Here is a 14,358-nt window from a genome sequence, read left to right on the forward strand (position 1 = left end):
AGAAGACCCCCTTCACCCCTCTGGGCCTGGCTGCCCCCACACATTTATCCAAGAACCCCAGCAGTGCCAGGGCCCTCCTGACACAGAGAGCACCACCCCGCCCCATGGACCCAGCCCCCGTCCCATGTCACAGGGTCTGTCCCCAGCCTCCCCGTTGTATCCCAGCACCCTGCTCAGGAGCTGCTGGCAAAGGGGCAGAAGGACACAGAGCAGGGGGTGGATGCTGGGACAGGGAGAAGCCCATCCTGCCCTTGTTGGTCCCGCTCAGAGCCCAGAACAAGCCCAGGCTAGGCTGGGCTTGCAGGGGGGTTATTGGGTAACGCAAGCGGCTGAGCACAGGGAGAGTTGGGCCAAGTCCTGCTGGGCTGGAGCTGTGACCAGTGCTGCTGTACCTGGTAGCTCAGCTCCTTGATCCTCCGCTCGTACTTGCGGATGCCCTTCTGCGCCTCAGCCATCTTCTTCTGCTCCATGTCCAGCTCCCCCTCCAGCTCCCGCACCTGCAGGTGGGTAGAGGCTCAGCACTCTGCTCCCTACTGCCAGCACCAGCCCCAGCTGAGGCCAAGACACTCCCAGCTCAGAGAGGCCACAGAAGAGGCTAAGCCACCCCAAGCAAAGGCTGGGAGCTGGGCCCAGGGTGGGAGGTCCTTGGGGACTGTTCCTCGCTGCCCGCAGCCCCGCTGTGGTGCAGTGCTGGTGCCCTGCAATGCCCGGTGCCGCAGGGGCTGGGGCAGCACCAGGAGCCAGCTCCTGGGGGACACAGCTAGGGGTCTGCCCCTGCGTCCTCACCCTGGCCTCCAGCTTCTGGATCTGCTTCTTGCCCCCCTTGAGAGCAATTTGCTCGGCTTCATCCAGGCGCATCTGCAGGTCCTTGATGGTCTGCTCCATGTTCTTCTTCATCCGCTCCAGGTGTGCGCTTGTGTCCTGCTCCTTCTTCAGTTCCTCTGCCATCATGGCAGCCTGCAAGGCCAGGAGCACAGAGGCATCACCACAAGGCCAGGCAGCCCTGCCAGACACAGGTGCTCAGTGGGGAAGTTCTGAGACCCTCCCCTGTCCTCCCACCCACCAGCCCCATGAGGTGCTGGTCACCCTGGCCAAACCATGCAGCACGGTCCCCACCACGCTCTTACATCTGTGATAGCCTTCTTCGCCTTCTCCTCAGCATTGCGGCACTCCTGCACTGCATCTTCCACCTCGCTGCTCAGCTGCGAGATGTCTGCCTCCAGCTTCTTCTTTTGGTTGATCAGGCCCGTGTTCTGTGGACAGAGCCGGTTCAGTGCCACAGGGACCAGCCATTCACTGCAGCCGGTGGCCCGGCTGCCGGACAGGCTCCTGGCTTGCCAGTGCCAGCAGATGCGGGACTTGATGGTCTCTCACCTGAGAGTGGAGCAGGTTGACTCTCTCGGTGGCCTCCAGAAGCTCCTGCTCTGCCAGCTTCCTGCTTCTCTCCGCCTGCTCCAGCGCTGCCCGCAGCTCCTCCACCTCTGCCAGCAGCAGGTTATTGCGGCGCTCCAGGGCAGCCGCCTGCTCCTTCAGGTCGTCATTGTGGCGTTGAGTGTCATCCAACTCGATTTGCAGGTCCTGCCAGGCAGCACGGGGTCAGTGGGGACAGGACGGAGCCAGGGCTGGCAGCAGGGACACTGCTGAATCTGTCCCACCCACAGCCGCCCAACCTTGATCTGGGCCTGGAGCTGGCGGCCCAGTTTCTGGAACTCAGCAGCCTGGCGGTTGGCGTGGCTCAGCTGGATCTCCATCTCGTTCAGGTCTCCCTCCATCTTCTTCCTCAGCCGGACAGCCTCATTCTTGGCCCGGGCCTCGGCATCTAGCGTGGCCTGCATGGAGTCCATGGCACGCTGGTGGTTGCGCCTGTGGGAGAGAGGACACATCAGCCCCGTCCGCCCAGGGACACCGCAGCCCTGTCGGAGTCACAGTGCCAGCTATGCCCCCGCAGTGATGGCCCAGCCTGGCCCCTCTCGGCACACACCTCAGATTCTCAAACTCCTCGTCCTTCTCTGCCAGCTTCCTGTCCACATCAGCCTTGATCTGGTTCAGCTCCAGCTGGATGCGCAGAGTCTTGCTCTCCTCGTGCTCCAAGGCCCCCTAGAGATAGCAGCAGCCATGGGAAGGTGGCCGCTGGGGGGATCTCCCCAGCCCCCAGCCTGGCCTTGCCCCCCAGCCCAGAGCTATGGGGAGCAGGGCAGGTGGAGCCACCCCGTGCCTTGCTGTGGTTGCACACCGCCCATGAGCGGGGTGCCCGGGGGTTGCAGCCCGATGCAGGACTGTCACCCTGCCAGCGCGCCAGGCATTGCTGCTCCAGTGGCACCCCACCAGAGCTGCAGGGTGGGCCAGTGGCTCCTGAGGGCAGCAGCCACACGCAACCATCAGTGGGAAGCAGGGACCCACCTCTGCCTCCTCCAAAGCTGCCTGGATATCGCTCTTCTCGCTCTCCAGGGCTTTCTTCAGCTTCTCGAGCTCGTGGATGGTTTTGCCGCTCAGACTGATCTGGTCAGTCAGATCAGCAATTTCCTCTGGCAGGGACAGAAGGGTGTCCGATCAGGAATGAGTTTGCGGGGCCAGCCCCGCATAGGAGATTTCCCCATCCCCCTGCCCAGGCTCAGCCAATGTCCCCCTCAGCCCCTTGGAGAGCAGCTGAGGTTGTGCTTGGGGACATTTCTGGGCCCTGCTGAGCTCCCCTGCAGTCTGGGTGAAGGAGAGGGCAGGGGAGAGTCATTAAGGACCCATGGAGACCTGTTGGTCCAAGAGCAACACCCCCAAGCCAGCGCCATGCCACAGCCCTGGCACTCAGGGCAGCAAAACATGTAGCATTTGGAACAAAGAGCAACCTGTCCCCACCAGTCTGCCCAGTGTCCCCAGCAAGGGGGCAGGATACATGCTGGCTTCCCAACTGGGCTGCTGCCTCCCTCCAAGGAGGAAATGGGCCAGGCTTGGCTGAGCCTTGCCTACAAGGGTCCCCAGTCCCACCACATGGCTGAGGGCAGGGGAACCATGGGCTGGCAGTGAGAGCAGGGCCCTGGGCAGAATACAGGGGGAGAGCCTGAGCCCAGTCCTACCCTGCAGGTTCTTGTTCTCCCTCTTGAGGGTCTCCAGGTTGTCCAGGGACTCCTCATAGGCGTTCTTGAGCTTGAAGAGCTCCGTGCTCAAGCTGCGTGACTCCTTCTGTGATGCCTCCAGCTCTGCCTGGGTCTCCTCGTACTTCTGCTTCCACTCGGCCAGGATCCTGTCAAAGTTGCGTTGCTTCTTGTCCAGGGCGGCGCACGCCGAGTTGGCACGCTCCAGATCCACTGAGAGGTCCTCGATCTCTGTCTGCAGCCGGTGCTTGGTCTTTTCCAGCGAGGAGCACTTGGCATGGGCAGCCTCCACTGCCTCCTCCGCCTCCTGCAGCCGGATGGCCAGCTTCTTCCTGCCGATGGCAGCAAGGGGTGAGTGCTCCCAGCCCAAGCATCATCCCACCCCAGGGCTCTGAGGAGGGGAGGCCACAGCCTGCCCAAATAGCCTCAAGCCCAGGAAGGAGGGTGCAGTCTCACCCTGGGGTCTGGGAAAGGCCCATCGTTGAACAGAAACTTGCTACCTCTTCTGGCATGAGACTTACTTGGCTTCCTCCAGCTCCTCCGTCCTCTGGATGGCATCCGTCTCGTACTTGGTTCTCCACTGGGCTACTTCTGCATTGGCCTTGGACAAGTTCCTCTGGAGCTCGCTCTTGGCCTCCACCTCCTCCTCATACTGCTCCCGTAGCAGGTCGCAGTCATGCCGGGAGGCTTGCAGGGCATGGGCCAGGGCGTTTTTGCTCTGAGGAAGGGAGAGCTCATGAGAGGAGCAGCTGGCCCCAGGCTCCAGGACACTGGGCATGGCGCTGGGCCTGGGGGCAGCAGGAGGGAACTTTTGTTCTTCCCAGGCTAAAAGCTGCCCCTGGGGCTCCTGTGTGCAGCTGCGTCCCACCTCCCCAGTCCAAGAAGCTGGGCCACTGCCACAGTGGGACGTGCATCCCATTCCCTGAGATCTGTGTCATGCCAGGATCAGCCATGCCCTCACCTTGGTCTCTTCCTCCAGCTGCCTCTTGAGTTCCTCAATGTTCTGTGTGAATGAGGCCTTGCCACGGCTCAGCTGGTTGATGAAGGACTCCTTCTCCTCCAGCAGCCGACTAAGTTCCCCTGGGTTCAAACAGAGCCAAACCAGCTACTTCGGGGCCGAAGGGCTGAGATCTGCATTAGCCCACACACCCCACCCAGGCAATCTGGGACCCATAGGCAGAGGTGCACACCAGTAGCTAAAGGCATGGAATAAAGTATGCCAGGCAGGAGCCCCTCTTCCTGATGCCTGAGGTCACAACATATCACCTGGCACAACCAGCATCACCACAGGGGTCCTCTTCCTTGCCAAGCTATACGGCACCTCTGCAAGGCCTGAGTGGAGCCACAACATGGACGTGCCACTCCCCTCCACTACAGATGGAGCTCCTGCTATTTTTTTTTTGTCCATGGGAGAAGCAGGACAGTCTGCCCGGCTGAACCACAGCTGCCCCACTCAGAAGCCCCAGTGCAAGACCAGCCCCAGAGCAGCCACATGTCCCCTGGCTGCCGCCCCCACCTACCGTTCTCGGTCTGCAGCCTGCCCCGCTGTGTGCTCACGTCGGTCAGTTGTCGCTGCAGCTCGTCCACTTTGGACTTGGCCTCGCTTAGCTGGTCCTCATAGGTGCGGCACAGCTTCTCGGCACTGGCCTGCATGCACCAAGCAAAGCCTTGTGAGACCCAGCTCTGGCCAGAGGGCACCATTCTCCCAGGAGGGGCTCAGTGACTGCATTGCCCTGGGACCTCGCTGCCCTGCTCAGCTGATCTGGGAAAACACAATCCAGGAGTGCAGCACAGACTGGGATCCCCCTGCTGGAGAGCAGCTCTGTGGAAAGGGACCTGGGGTCCTGGTGGCCAACAAGCCCCATATGAGCAAGCAGTGTGCTGCTGTGGCCAAGAAGGCCAAGAAGGTGCTGGGCTGCGTCAACAAGGGCATCACCAGCAGAGATAAAGAAGTCATCATCCCACTCTGCTCAGCACTGGTCAGGACAGACCTGGAATCCTGGGTGCAGTTCTGGTCCCCCACTGGACAAAAAAGCTGTGGGCAAGCTGGAGGGGTCCAGAGCAGGGCCACCAAGATGATCCAAGGGCTGGGAAGCCTCTCTCAGCCATGTGAGTGTGGGCTGAGAGAGCTGCGTTTGTTCAGCCTGGGGCAAAGGAGGCTCCAAGGGGATCTCATCACCACATACCAGTACCTAAGGGTACCTACAAGGAACATGGAGACTCCCTTGTCACAAGGAGTCCCATGGAGAGGACAAGGGGGAATGGACACAAATTGCTCTTGGGGAGATTCTGACTGGACACGAGGGGGAAATTTTTCCCCATGAGAACAGTCAACCCTTGGAATAATCTCCCCAGGGGAGGGGTTGACTCCACCACATTGGACACTTCCAAGCCTCAGCTGGACAGGGTGCTGGGCCATCTTGTCTAGACTGGGCTCTTGCCCAGAAACATTGGACCAGATGATCCCTGAGGTCCCTTCCAACCTGGGATTCTATGATTCTGTGATCCCATGTGCACACAAGGCAGAGAGCAAGAGCCTGCCAGAGCTCTTGTGTCTCTGCTAAGCTAATAGTGGCTCTCTGCCCTCAGTCTCCCAGGAACTGTCTTCCCAGGTCCTTCAGACTTGGCTAGGACAAGCAAAGCATCCTGCAAGCACTGCCATAGTGACAGAGGGACAAGCTACATCTAGTAAAAAAGAGGGACTTGGCCGTGGCAAAGAGCTACCTTGGACAACATCCCATGGACATGGCTGTGCTGAACACCCTTCAGCCAGCTGCACTGATGTTCAGAGAAGAGCTGAACCTACCCCACACAGAACAAGTGCTCACCTTGTTCTTGGTGAGATATTCAATGTTGGATGATAGGTCGTCCACCTCCATCTTCATCTCACTCTTCTCCTTCTCCAGCTTCTGCTTGACGCGCTGCAGGTTGTCAATCTGCTCGCTCAGCTCTGCCACACTGTCCGCGTGCTTCTTCCGCAGGGCAGCTGCCGTGGACTCGTGCTGCAGGGTTGCCTCCTCCAGGTCCCGCCGCAGCTTCAGGAATTCTGCTTCCCGCTTCTTGTTCATCTCCAGCTGTGTGGCCGTTGCCCCGCCAGCCTCCTCCAGCCGCTCACTCAGCTCCTCCAGCTCCCGTGACACTTCTGCCCGCTGCTTCTCCACTTTGGCTCTGGCGGCACGCTCAGCCTCCAGCTCCTCCTCCAGCTCCTCGATGCGGGCCTGGAAAAGACAGAATAAGGCAGACGCTCCAACCACCAGGTGAAGCTCTAGCATCTTTGTTCTCCACAATGGAACAAGCTGTCTCTTCTGATGCTGGGGAGCAGCAAGCCACCAGTCTGGAGCAAATGCTTGGGCTGTTTTGGGATCCTCGGAGGCAGGCATGCCTGGTGCTCCTTGGTAGTGTGTTTTGCAGAGCTCCTGCTCTCCCCTGTACCCTGCCATCAGGATCCAGGATGACACCAGCTTCTTTTCAGTGGGAACCTCCATGCAGACAGCCTGAATCTGGGGGCCTGCCTCTGACAGGAGGAAGCCCAACATGCTAGATTTGGATCTTCAGAGTTTGGGCACTGGATTTAAGGTTTTATCTGGACAGAGAACTACACCCTAGAAGCTGTTCCTCATGCTGGTGCTAGCGTTCACCTCAGTAGTTCATTCTTTAATTTTCAGTCCACCTTTGGCAGAGGGCTTTGCTTCTGCTAACAATGCCAGCTTTTTCCATCACCCTTCTGCCAAAACGATGCCCCTGTGCTCAGAGAGGGACTGGCCCATGCAGATTCCCCAGCACATTACATCTGATGGAAATTTAGGACTCCAGACCAGTGCCATCATACCTGGAGCTCCTTGATCTTCTTCTGCAGCTGGGCCTCAGTCACTTGCCCATCTTCAATCCTTGAATTCAGTTGACTCATTTCAAAGTCTTTCCTGTACAGAAAGAAGGCAGAGCCTCTGGTCAGACAAACGCTGTCCTGCCAAGTCCCTCTGGCTCCTGAAGTCAGAGGAGGATTCCCTGCCCTGTAACACCCAGGTCCTGAGGACAAACCAACCCACATGGGAAAGGGACGGCAGGGGTAAGCAGCAGCACATGGGCTGCTCTGAGGGAGGGTTGGAATGGCCAAACTGGCAAGACAAGCTGGCTCTGAGGTTTTCCCTATGAGGTCTCTAGGTGTTGTTCTCCAGTTCCCCAGCGAGAACGGGACATGAGTGATGATGTCTGTACTTGTAACTGAGGTCCCAGCTGTGTGTTAGGGTCCTGCCAGGCAAGTCTCTCCTCTCCAATCCCATGTACAGAGGAAGGTCGGTATGCCCTGACCTATTAGTCTGTGCAGCCGACAAGCTCCACAGCATCCCTGCATGGTGCCCAGGAAAACTACCCTCCATGTGACTCTGCCACATTGGACACTTTTAAGACTCAGCTGGACAGGGTGCTAGGCCACCTTGTCTAGACTGTGCTCTTGCCCAGAAAGGTTGGACCAGATGAGCCTTCCAACCTAGGATTCTACAGTTCTACGATTCTGTGATTTTGCCTGGACTGATCACACCAAGCAGTGTTCAAAGCCACATCCCAGCAGCCCCTAAAGAGGCCACACATCCACTTGATTGTCTCTTCTCCCAGGTAACGGGCAATCGGACAAGGGGAAACGGCCTCAAGTTGTGCCAGGTTGGACATTAGGAAAAAATTTTTCATTGAAAGGGTTGTCAAGCACTGGAAGGGGCTGCCCCGGGAAGGTTTCAAGTCCCCACCCCTAGGGGTATTTAAAAGCTGGGCAGATGAGGTGCTTAGGGCCAGGGTTTAGTGGTGGGATGGCAGGGTTAGGGTAACGGTTGGGCTGGGTGATCTTAAAGGGCTTTTCCAACCTAAACGATTCTGTGATTCTATGATTCTAGAGGTAGGCACTGGCCTGGGAGAGTAAGCACACAGCCCAGGCAGGTCACACACTCACTTTTTGAGTTTCTCCTCCAGCTGCTGTTTGTCATTCTCCAGATCCATTACAGACTCTTGTGTCAGCTTCAGATCTCCTTCAAGCTTCCTTTTTGCTCTCTCCAGGTCCATGCGGACTTTCTTTTCTTGTTCAAGAGAGCTTTCCAGCTGGAGAATGAAGGGAGAGAGGATAGGGAGGGAAAGGACATTCTGTAGCCCTGATCTTCCCCATGTCCACTGCTGTGGGAACTTCACCCAGCTCTGTGATCCAGAGCTGTCTCCTCATTGGTCTCCAGTCCTGTTCCCTCAGCCCAGGACTGCTCTCCATGAGGTACTCTGGACCACCTCTTGGTTCACAGGCAGTTTGTCAATGGGGTTATTCCTCAACTGGCCATATTAAAATGGGATCTGGTAATGATCCCACCCTCCAGATCCCACTCAGGGACAGCTTTTGAGCCCTCCTGGGGATGTGACTCAAACCTCTCTCACTTCAGTGTCACTGGCCTATGACTCACATCATCCACTTGCTGCTCCAGTTTGACCTTGGCTTTGGTCAGTGTGTTGACCTTGTCTTCCTCAGCCTGCAGGTCATCCAGGGCCTGCTGATGGGCCTCTTGCAGTGCTTTCTTCTCTTTCGTCAGCTTGGCGATGATCTCATCCAGAGCAGCCATCTCTTCAATCAGGTTTTTAACCTAGATCAGTAAGGTCAAAAATTGAGTGCATCTTCTCAGAGAGAGGAGATGCAAAGGTAATGCAGCAGCCCCTCTCCCCTTGGCCAGGGTGGTTCCACCAGCTGGTTTGTCAGTGCCACAAATCACTTGCCATTGCACAGAACTGTTTGCCTGTACCAGTCCTGTGCAAAGAAGCAGAACACCAGAGGGTTTTGCCCTCTCCCACACCTCTTTGCACTCTGCCCTGCCCCAGCTCCCCCACACCAGCAGCCTTGTCCCTGACGTTTCTCTTTGGTGCCCCCTCAAGCACTGAGCTCTGCAGGGAGGGTCAGTTACCTTGTTCTCAGTGGCATGCTTCTCCTTCTCCACCTTGGCCAGTGTGATCTCTAGGTCATCAATGTCCTTCTTCAGCTCTGCACATTCATCCTCCAGCTTGCGTTTCTTGGCAGTGAGGTCTGAGTTCATCTCCTCCTCATCCTCCAAACGCTCTGTCAGCTCCTTCACCTTGGCCTCCAGCTGGATCTTGGACTTGATCAGCAGGTCGCAGCGTTCCTCTGCATCTGCCAGGTTGTCTTGCTCCTGGGACAGGCACAGGAGACCCAGTGCTTATCCGCTACCCCAGGAGCACACCAGCAGGCTCTCAGCCATGCTATCCTGGCCCAGAGCTGAAGCTCTCCTTGTGGAAGGGGCAGAGCAAGCATGAGGTGCTCAGGTGTACAAAAAAAGACAGCTCCAGTCACTGCCCGTTTTCAAGGTCCATGTGACAACCCCTAATACTAACCAGGGCCAAATAGCTAACAGCAACTAAATCTTTCCAGAGGAAGGAAACACTGGACTGGCGCTTCCCAGCACAGAAATGGCACAGATTAGCCACAGTTTGGCAAGCAAATTGTTGCCATTCCTCCCACCCCTGTGTAAGGATATCACCCTTTCCAGAGCCAGGGGAGTGTGAATCCCCACATCAGCCCTGAGATGGCAAGGCTGTGACGTTGCTTCAGGTTTGTGCCAAAACTGACATTGCATTTCAAACAGCTTGTGGCAATGAGGGGACCTCAGAACTGCAAGAGGTCGAAGGAGGGATCTAGCACACCCTGCTCCTTCTTCTATCCATGGACCCTGCACTACCTTTACACTGCCAGAGAGGGGGTGAGGTACTCACTGCCTGCAGCTGGAGAGCCAGGTCATTCTTCTCCTGGATCATGGAGACCTGCTTCTCTTCCAGCTCCTTCCTCTTAGCCTCGGACTTCTCCAGAGCCTCCTTCAGCTTCTGGAACTCCTCCTTCAGGTTAGCCATTTCCTTTTCAGTCTGAGCAGACTTGAGTAAAGGCTTGATCTTGAAGAACAGCTTCATCCAGGACCAGTTCTTGACAGCATTGAAGGCCCGGATGTTCCACTGGATGGTATAGAGGGCTTCCCTGAAGGGATACAAGCACAGCATCATCATGGGTGTAGACTCCCCACATCCCATCCTCACTGCAGCAGAGACATTTTTTTTTCCTTTTGCAGGCTGGGACATGGCTCTGTTTTCCACCAGCTGGAGAAATGGCAGTCTCTTGAGTGACTGGCACATTGTCTGCTGTAATGGCCCTAGTGGGATGGGCTGCGTGGTCTGGCCTTCAGGTCTCTTCGCTCTGCATCCTTCTGAATCTTCCAGTGGAAACCAAAGGCTCCCCCCACCTAGATCCACCAGCCCTCCCAACCAGGCCCATGCCAGACCTCTCAGAGGTCTGCCTGCTGGACAGGGCCATACACAACCGCTGCCAGCCATAGGCAAGCCCTACACGTCATGCCCACTGAAATGTGCAGAAGGAACAAGGAGACACACAAAGCTCTGCATATTCTCCCCCCGCCCCCGCTTCACCTCCTGCTGATGATCTTCTGATACTCAATACGCATGAGGTGCCCACGGATTCTGGCCTGCAGCATGGTCAGGATCTTGGCCAGACGCTCATCTCGCATCTCTTCCAGAAAGCCCAGCAAACCAGCCTTGAAAAACACCTGCAGGCAAGACAGGACAGAGGGCTCAGGGGTAACATAACCTGTCAGGCAAACCTGGGCTACAGGCGGCCCAAAGCAGGGACAGGCAGAGCAGTGAGGGCTGTGCACTGGAGGTGTAGCTGCCCTCCCTGCACGGGCACACACCTACACTCTGCACTGGTCGGAGCTGCAGCCACCCAAGGTACAGGCACAGCTGGGCACCAGATCTCCCTGCCCTGAGCAAATCACATTCCCCAGCAGGGACATCAGGCAGCAGTGACCTTCTGCTCAGACCCATTTCTTCCCAGCCTGCATCTTCCCCTGCCCTCCTCCACCCCTTCAAGGACCACATGCAACCTGCAGAGCGCAGGGCTTCAGCAGGGCTGTGGCCAGGCAGGGAGCAAGCTGGGCATGGAGAGCAAACTGGGATTGCAGAGGCAGGAGGGGCAGTGTCTCCCTCCCAAGGACCAGCTGCCTGGTCTCACCTTGGTGTGACCAAACTTGTACTGGGAGTGGTCCAGTTCCAGGGAGCTCAGCAGCTTCTCTGTGGCCTTTCTGCTGTCCACAAACTTGTCATCTGGAATGGCTGCTGGATTCAGGATACGGTAGCTGCAGGGACAAAGCAGAGGGAGGCTATGCAAGAGAAACCTAGCACAGAGTTGATGGCTCCATCATCATCCCTGTACCCCAGTCATGCCAGTCCCCCCCAGAAGCATGTCGCTGCAGCACAGGCTGGAGCCAGGTAAGAACCAGGAGCTCCACGGCACAATATGGGCTCTTCTACAAAGCAGACACCAGGGAACCCTGCCAGATCTTAGTCCCTGAACACATGGAAGACTGTGCAGAGGAGGTCACTGGCCTCCCCATGCCTGCTCAGGCCCAGGCCAAGCAGGGTGGATGGGGCCAGCTGGAGAATGGTAGGGACCCCAAAGGCAGAGAGAATCCGAGCCAGGATGGGAGGACCTGAGCCTTGTCACCATCCACCTGCACTAGCCCTGCATTCAGTATCTCAAACATCACCAGCCCTGCTGCCTCATCACATCTGGCATTGAACTATCCCCATCTGGCACCACAGAGCCAGTGGCAGAGCTATCCCAGCACATGGGGGTTGCTGGGCAAGGAAGAAGAGGGAGTTACCGCTGCTTGAAGTCTGCGTAGAGGATCCTGTTGGGGAATCCCTTACGGCAGATGCGGATACCTTCAAGGACACCGTTACACCGCAGCTGGTGCAGCACCAGGAAGGCATCCATGGCTCCTATGGGGGAGAACAAAGATGGAGCAGACACTCAGCCCAAGAGGACAGAGGAAATGGCTGTAGCGTGGGCCTGAACTCTGGAATCAGCCCGTGGTTTTGAACATGGGTGTTAATCAGTCCTGTAGGCCTGTGCTGAGCACCAGTGCTGCAGCCTGGCCTTCGGATGGTAGAAGTCAGCCTGAAAGACTCATCCATGCCGGCTATTACATACAAGCGCAAGGCAGCCCAACCATCAATGCACAGCCAAAATGGGAGCCTGGAAAAACCCATTCTCCCCAGTAGAGGAGACTGGCATGGGCCACAGGGGTTTCCACACTGAGGTGGGGCCAGGTCTCAGTGGCTGCAGAACTGCTGCAAGAAAAGGGCTGGGGAGAAGGTGGGTGCAAGAGTCCCTGACAGCTCCCACATGTGGATGTCACCCAGGTGAACTGCCAGGGTGCTGCCTCGGTCCATGCATACCTGGGGTCTTTGTCTCATTGGGGATGATGCAGCGGACAAAGTGGGGCTGAGTGGAGCGCAGGTTGGTCATCAGCTTGTTGAGATTCTCCTGTAGGGCAGACACAGGGGATGAGGCATGAGGTGACAGCTCTGCTCCCCTCTAACACATCTCACCAACCCCTTTGCCCTGCAGGCAATGAGAGAGCAGACACTGAGAGCCCCTTACCACTCTTCATGGCAGAGGGGGAATTTCCTCCTGCTTGGCTGCTCCCTGTGCTATCCTGCCAATGGGCCAGCCCCACAGCAGGACCACTGCTTCTGCCAGGGTGGGAGCAATGGCAGAGGGGACCAGGCTGGCAGACATACCAAATGGCACCCGCAGGTTTTGCTATGCCAGAATGGAGCCAGATACTTCCCAAGTATTTGTAGGTAAAGATTTGCTGCGGGGGAGAGCCAGGAACACAGGACGGAGCATATGCCTGGTATACAGCTCTGCTGGTGCCCATCAGCCCTGTGCTCAGCACCCTGCAAATCTAGCACGGGCATCCACATTGGCTGCAGTCCTCATCTCATCATGTTTTTCCTGCACCTCCAGAGTACTGCCCATGCCCTTCAGCCATGACAGAGGGCCCTGCTGATCCAGCCTGGGCCTCCTTTTCTCTCTAAGGCAAGGCTCAAACCAAGATATGGCCCTGCCTTTTCTCATGGGAAAGGCATCTGCACGCTCAGTCTTTCCAGGCTGCCTTCCCCTGCTGACATAGGCCCAGCCTGCCCAGGACCAGCTCAGGGAAGGAAACACCTTCCCACAGCTCCGCATCATTATGGGGCAGCTTCTCGCCACAGACACCTTTCCCCAAGGCCTGTGACTTGTCCAGGAGGAAGAAAGTCACACGTCTCCCTGAACAGGGGCTCTGACACAAGCGCTGCCCTCTTTGACCACCCTGCCACCACGAGGCCGCCAGGGCAGGACACAGCTTTGGCCTCACACACCCCTCTGTGCTGTTTTCCAGTTGCTTAAGCTCTGGGGTGGACAAATAACTCCTGAGGTGAACATGGGAACGGCGGTGTGTGTTATCCTGAGCTGTAAAACAGCTCAGGCCACCCCGCTGGACAGAACAGCGGAAAGCTGCCTGCTCAGAGACCTGTAAGATCCTCCTCCATTTTCTTCTGCCCAAAGGCTGTCCTTCCCGCCGACAAGAATGAGGAGAGAAGTAGCACAGACTTAAAGTGATGTTCATGTAATACATTATCTAAACATCACTACAAGTCTTAACTGCCGCTCTCTCAAAGGTGAAGGAGCTGCCGAGCAGCACAAGCATCACGTGGGCAGAAGCATCACAAGCCCCAGCTCAAAGGGAGCCACTGCTCTCCCGGCCTGGAGCCTCGTGTCCTCCCCTAGCAGCACGGGGACAGGGCTGGGACTCTGCCAGGCACGGGTCCCTTGCCCAGGGACAAAAGAGTGTTAGGAGCTTTTGCCTAGTGCTGGTCCTTCAGGAGCCCTGGTGGTCCTCCAGGCCCCAGGACCTCACATACAAGATACCCCAAAGTCTTGGCAGGGAAGTGGAGCTGATACTGGGACACTCTGAGCATGCTTCCCTCATGGACTTGGGCAAGGGGCTGGCTCTTACCTTGTGCAGCTGCGACACTGTTTGGAAAGAAGCTGCCTTTTTACGTTTCTCCTTGGTCCCTGGCTTGTGAGGTTCCTCTGTTGGGTTGAAATATTGATTAATTAAATCAGCAAAACATACGCTTGGCTTGGAGGACTCAGGAGCACCCCCAAACACCCCTGGAACACCCACAGCTCCTGTTCTCTGTAAAGGAAAGATGGTACACCCTGCTGCAGGCTGTTGTTCTGAGCTCTTGCTAACAGCAGAGCCCATCGCAGGGCCACCAGGACAGCTCTACAGCATCGCACAAGCCTAACCTGGTCCTAACCACCCACCTAAAGCTCCTAAGCCAGCACTGCATGTCCAGAGCACCCACCTACCCAGCTCAGAGAGGTTTTTAGGAGTCA

General features: G+C 57.1%; 1 protein-coding gene across 1 annotated transcript in view; it reads right to left on the reverse strand.

Moving 5' to 3' along the window:
- Window positions 1-287: 287 nt before the first annotated feature.
- Window positions 288-14,358, reverse strand: part of MYH7B (myosin heavy chain 7B) — a 28,748-nt gene continuing 14,677 nt past the window's right edge. Inside the window, exons 17-38 of the mRNA XM_009637387.1 lie at window positions 13,973-14,049; window positions 12,366-12,453; window positions 11,789-11,906; window positions 11,137-11,260; window positions 10,536-10,672; window positions 9,834-10,089; window positions 9,011-9,253; window positions 8,519-8,695; window positions 8,026-8,171; window positions 6,916-7,006; window positions 5,915-6,304; window positions 4,607-4,733; window positions 4,048-4,166; window positions 3,608-3,804; window positions 3,069-3,418; window positions 2,401-2,525; window positions 1,982-2,097; window positions 1,671-1,863; window positions 1,375-1,578; window positions 1,128-1,253; window positions 787-957; window positions 288-497 (exon numbers count right to left, since the gene is read on the reverse strand). Coding sequence (XP_009635682.1) covers window positions 288-497; window positions 787-957; window positions 1,128-1,253; window positions 1,375-1,578; window positions 1,671-1,863; window positions 1,982-2,097; window positions 2,401-2,525; window positions 3,069-3,418; window positions 3,608-3,804; window positions 4,048-4,166; window positions 4,607-4,733; window positions 5,915-6,304; window positions 6,916-7,006; window positions 8,026-8,171; window positions 8,519-8,695; window positions 9,011-9,253; window positions 9,834-10,089; window positions 10,536-10,672; window positions 11,137-11,260; window positions 11,789-11,906; window positions 12,366-12,453; window positions 13,973-14,049 — 3,785 coding nt within the window. The remainder of the gene's footprint in view (window positions 498-786; window positions 958-1,127; window positions 1,254-1,374; window positions 1,579-1,670; window positions 1,864-1,981; window positions 2,098-2,400; window positions 2,526-3,068; window positions 3,419-3,607; window positions 3,805-4,047; window positions 4,167-4,606; window positions 4,734-5,914; window positions 6,305-6,915; window positions 7,007-8,025; window positions 8,172-8,518; window positions 8,696-9,010; window positions 9,254-9,833; window positions 10,090-10,535; window positions 10,673-11,136; window positions 11,261-11,788; window positions 11,907-12,365; window positions 12,454-13,972; window positions 14,050-14,358) is intronic.

The sequence above is a fragment of the Egretta garzetta genome, unplaced genomic scaffold (assembly GCF_000687185.1).
Source record: "Egretta garzetta isolate BGI_Z169 unplaced genomic scaffold, ASM68718v1 scaffold24, whole genome shotgun sequence".
Lineage (NCBI taxonomy): Eukaryota > Metazoa > Chordata > Aves > Pelecaniformes > Ardeidae > Egretta > Egretta garzetta.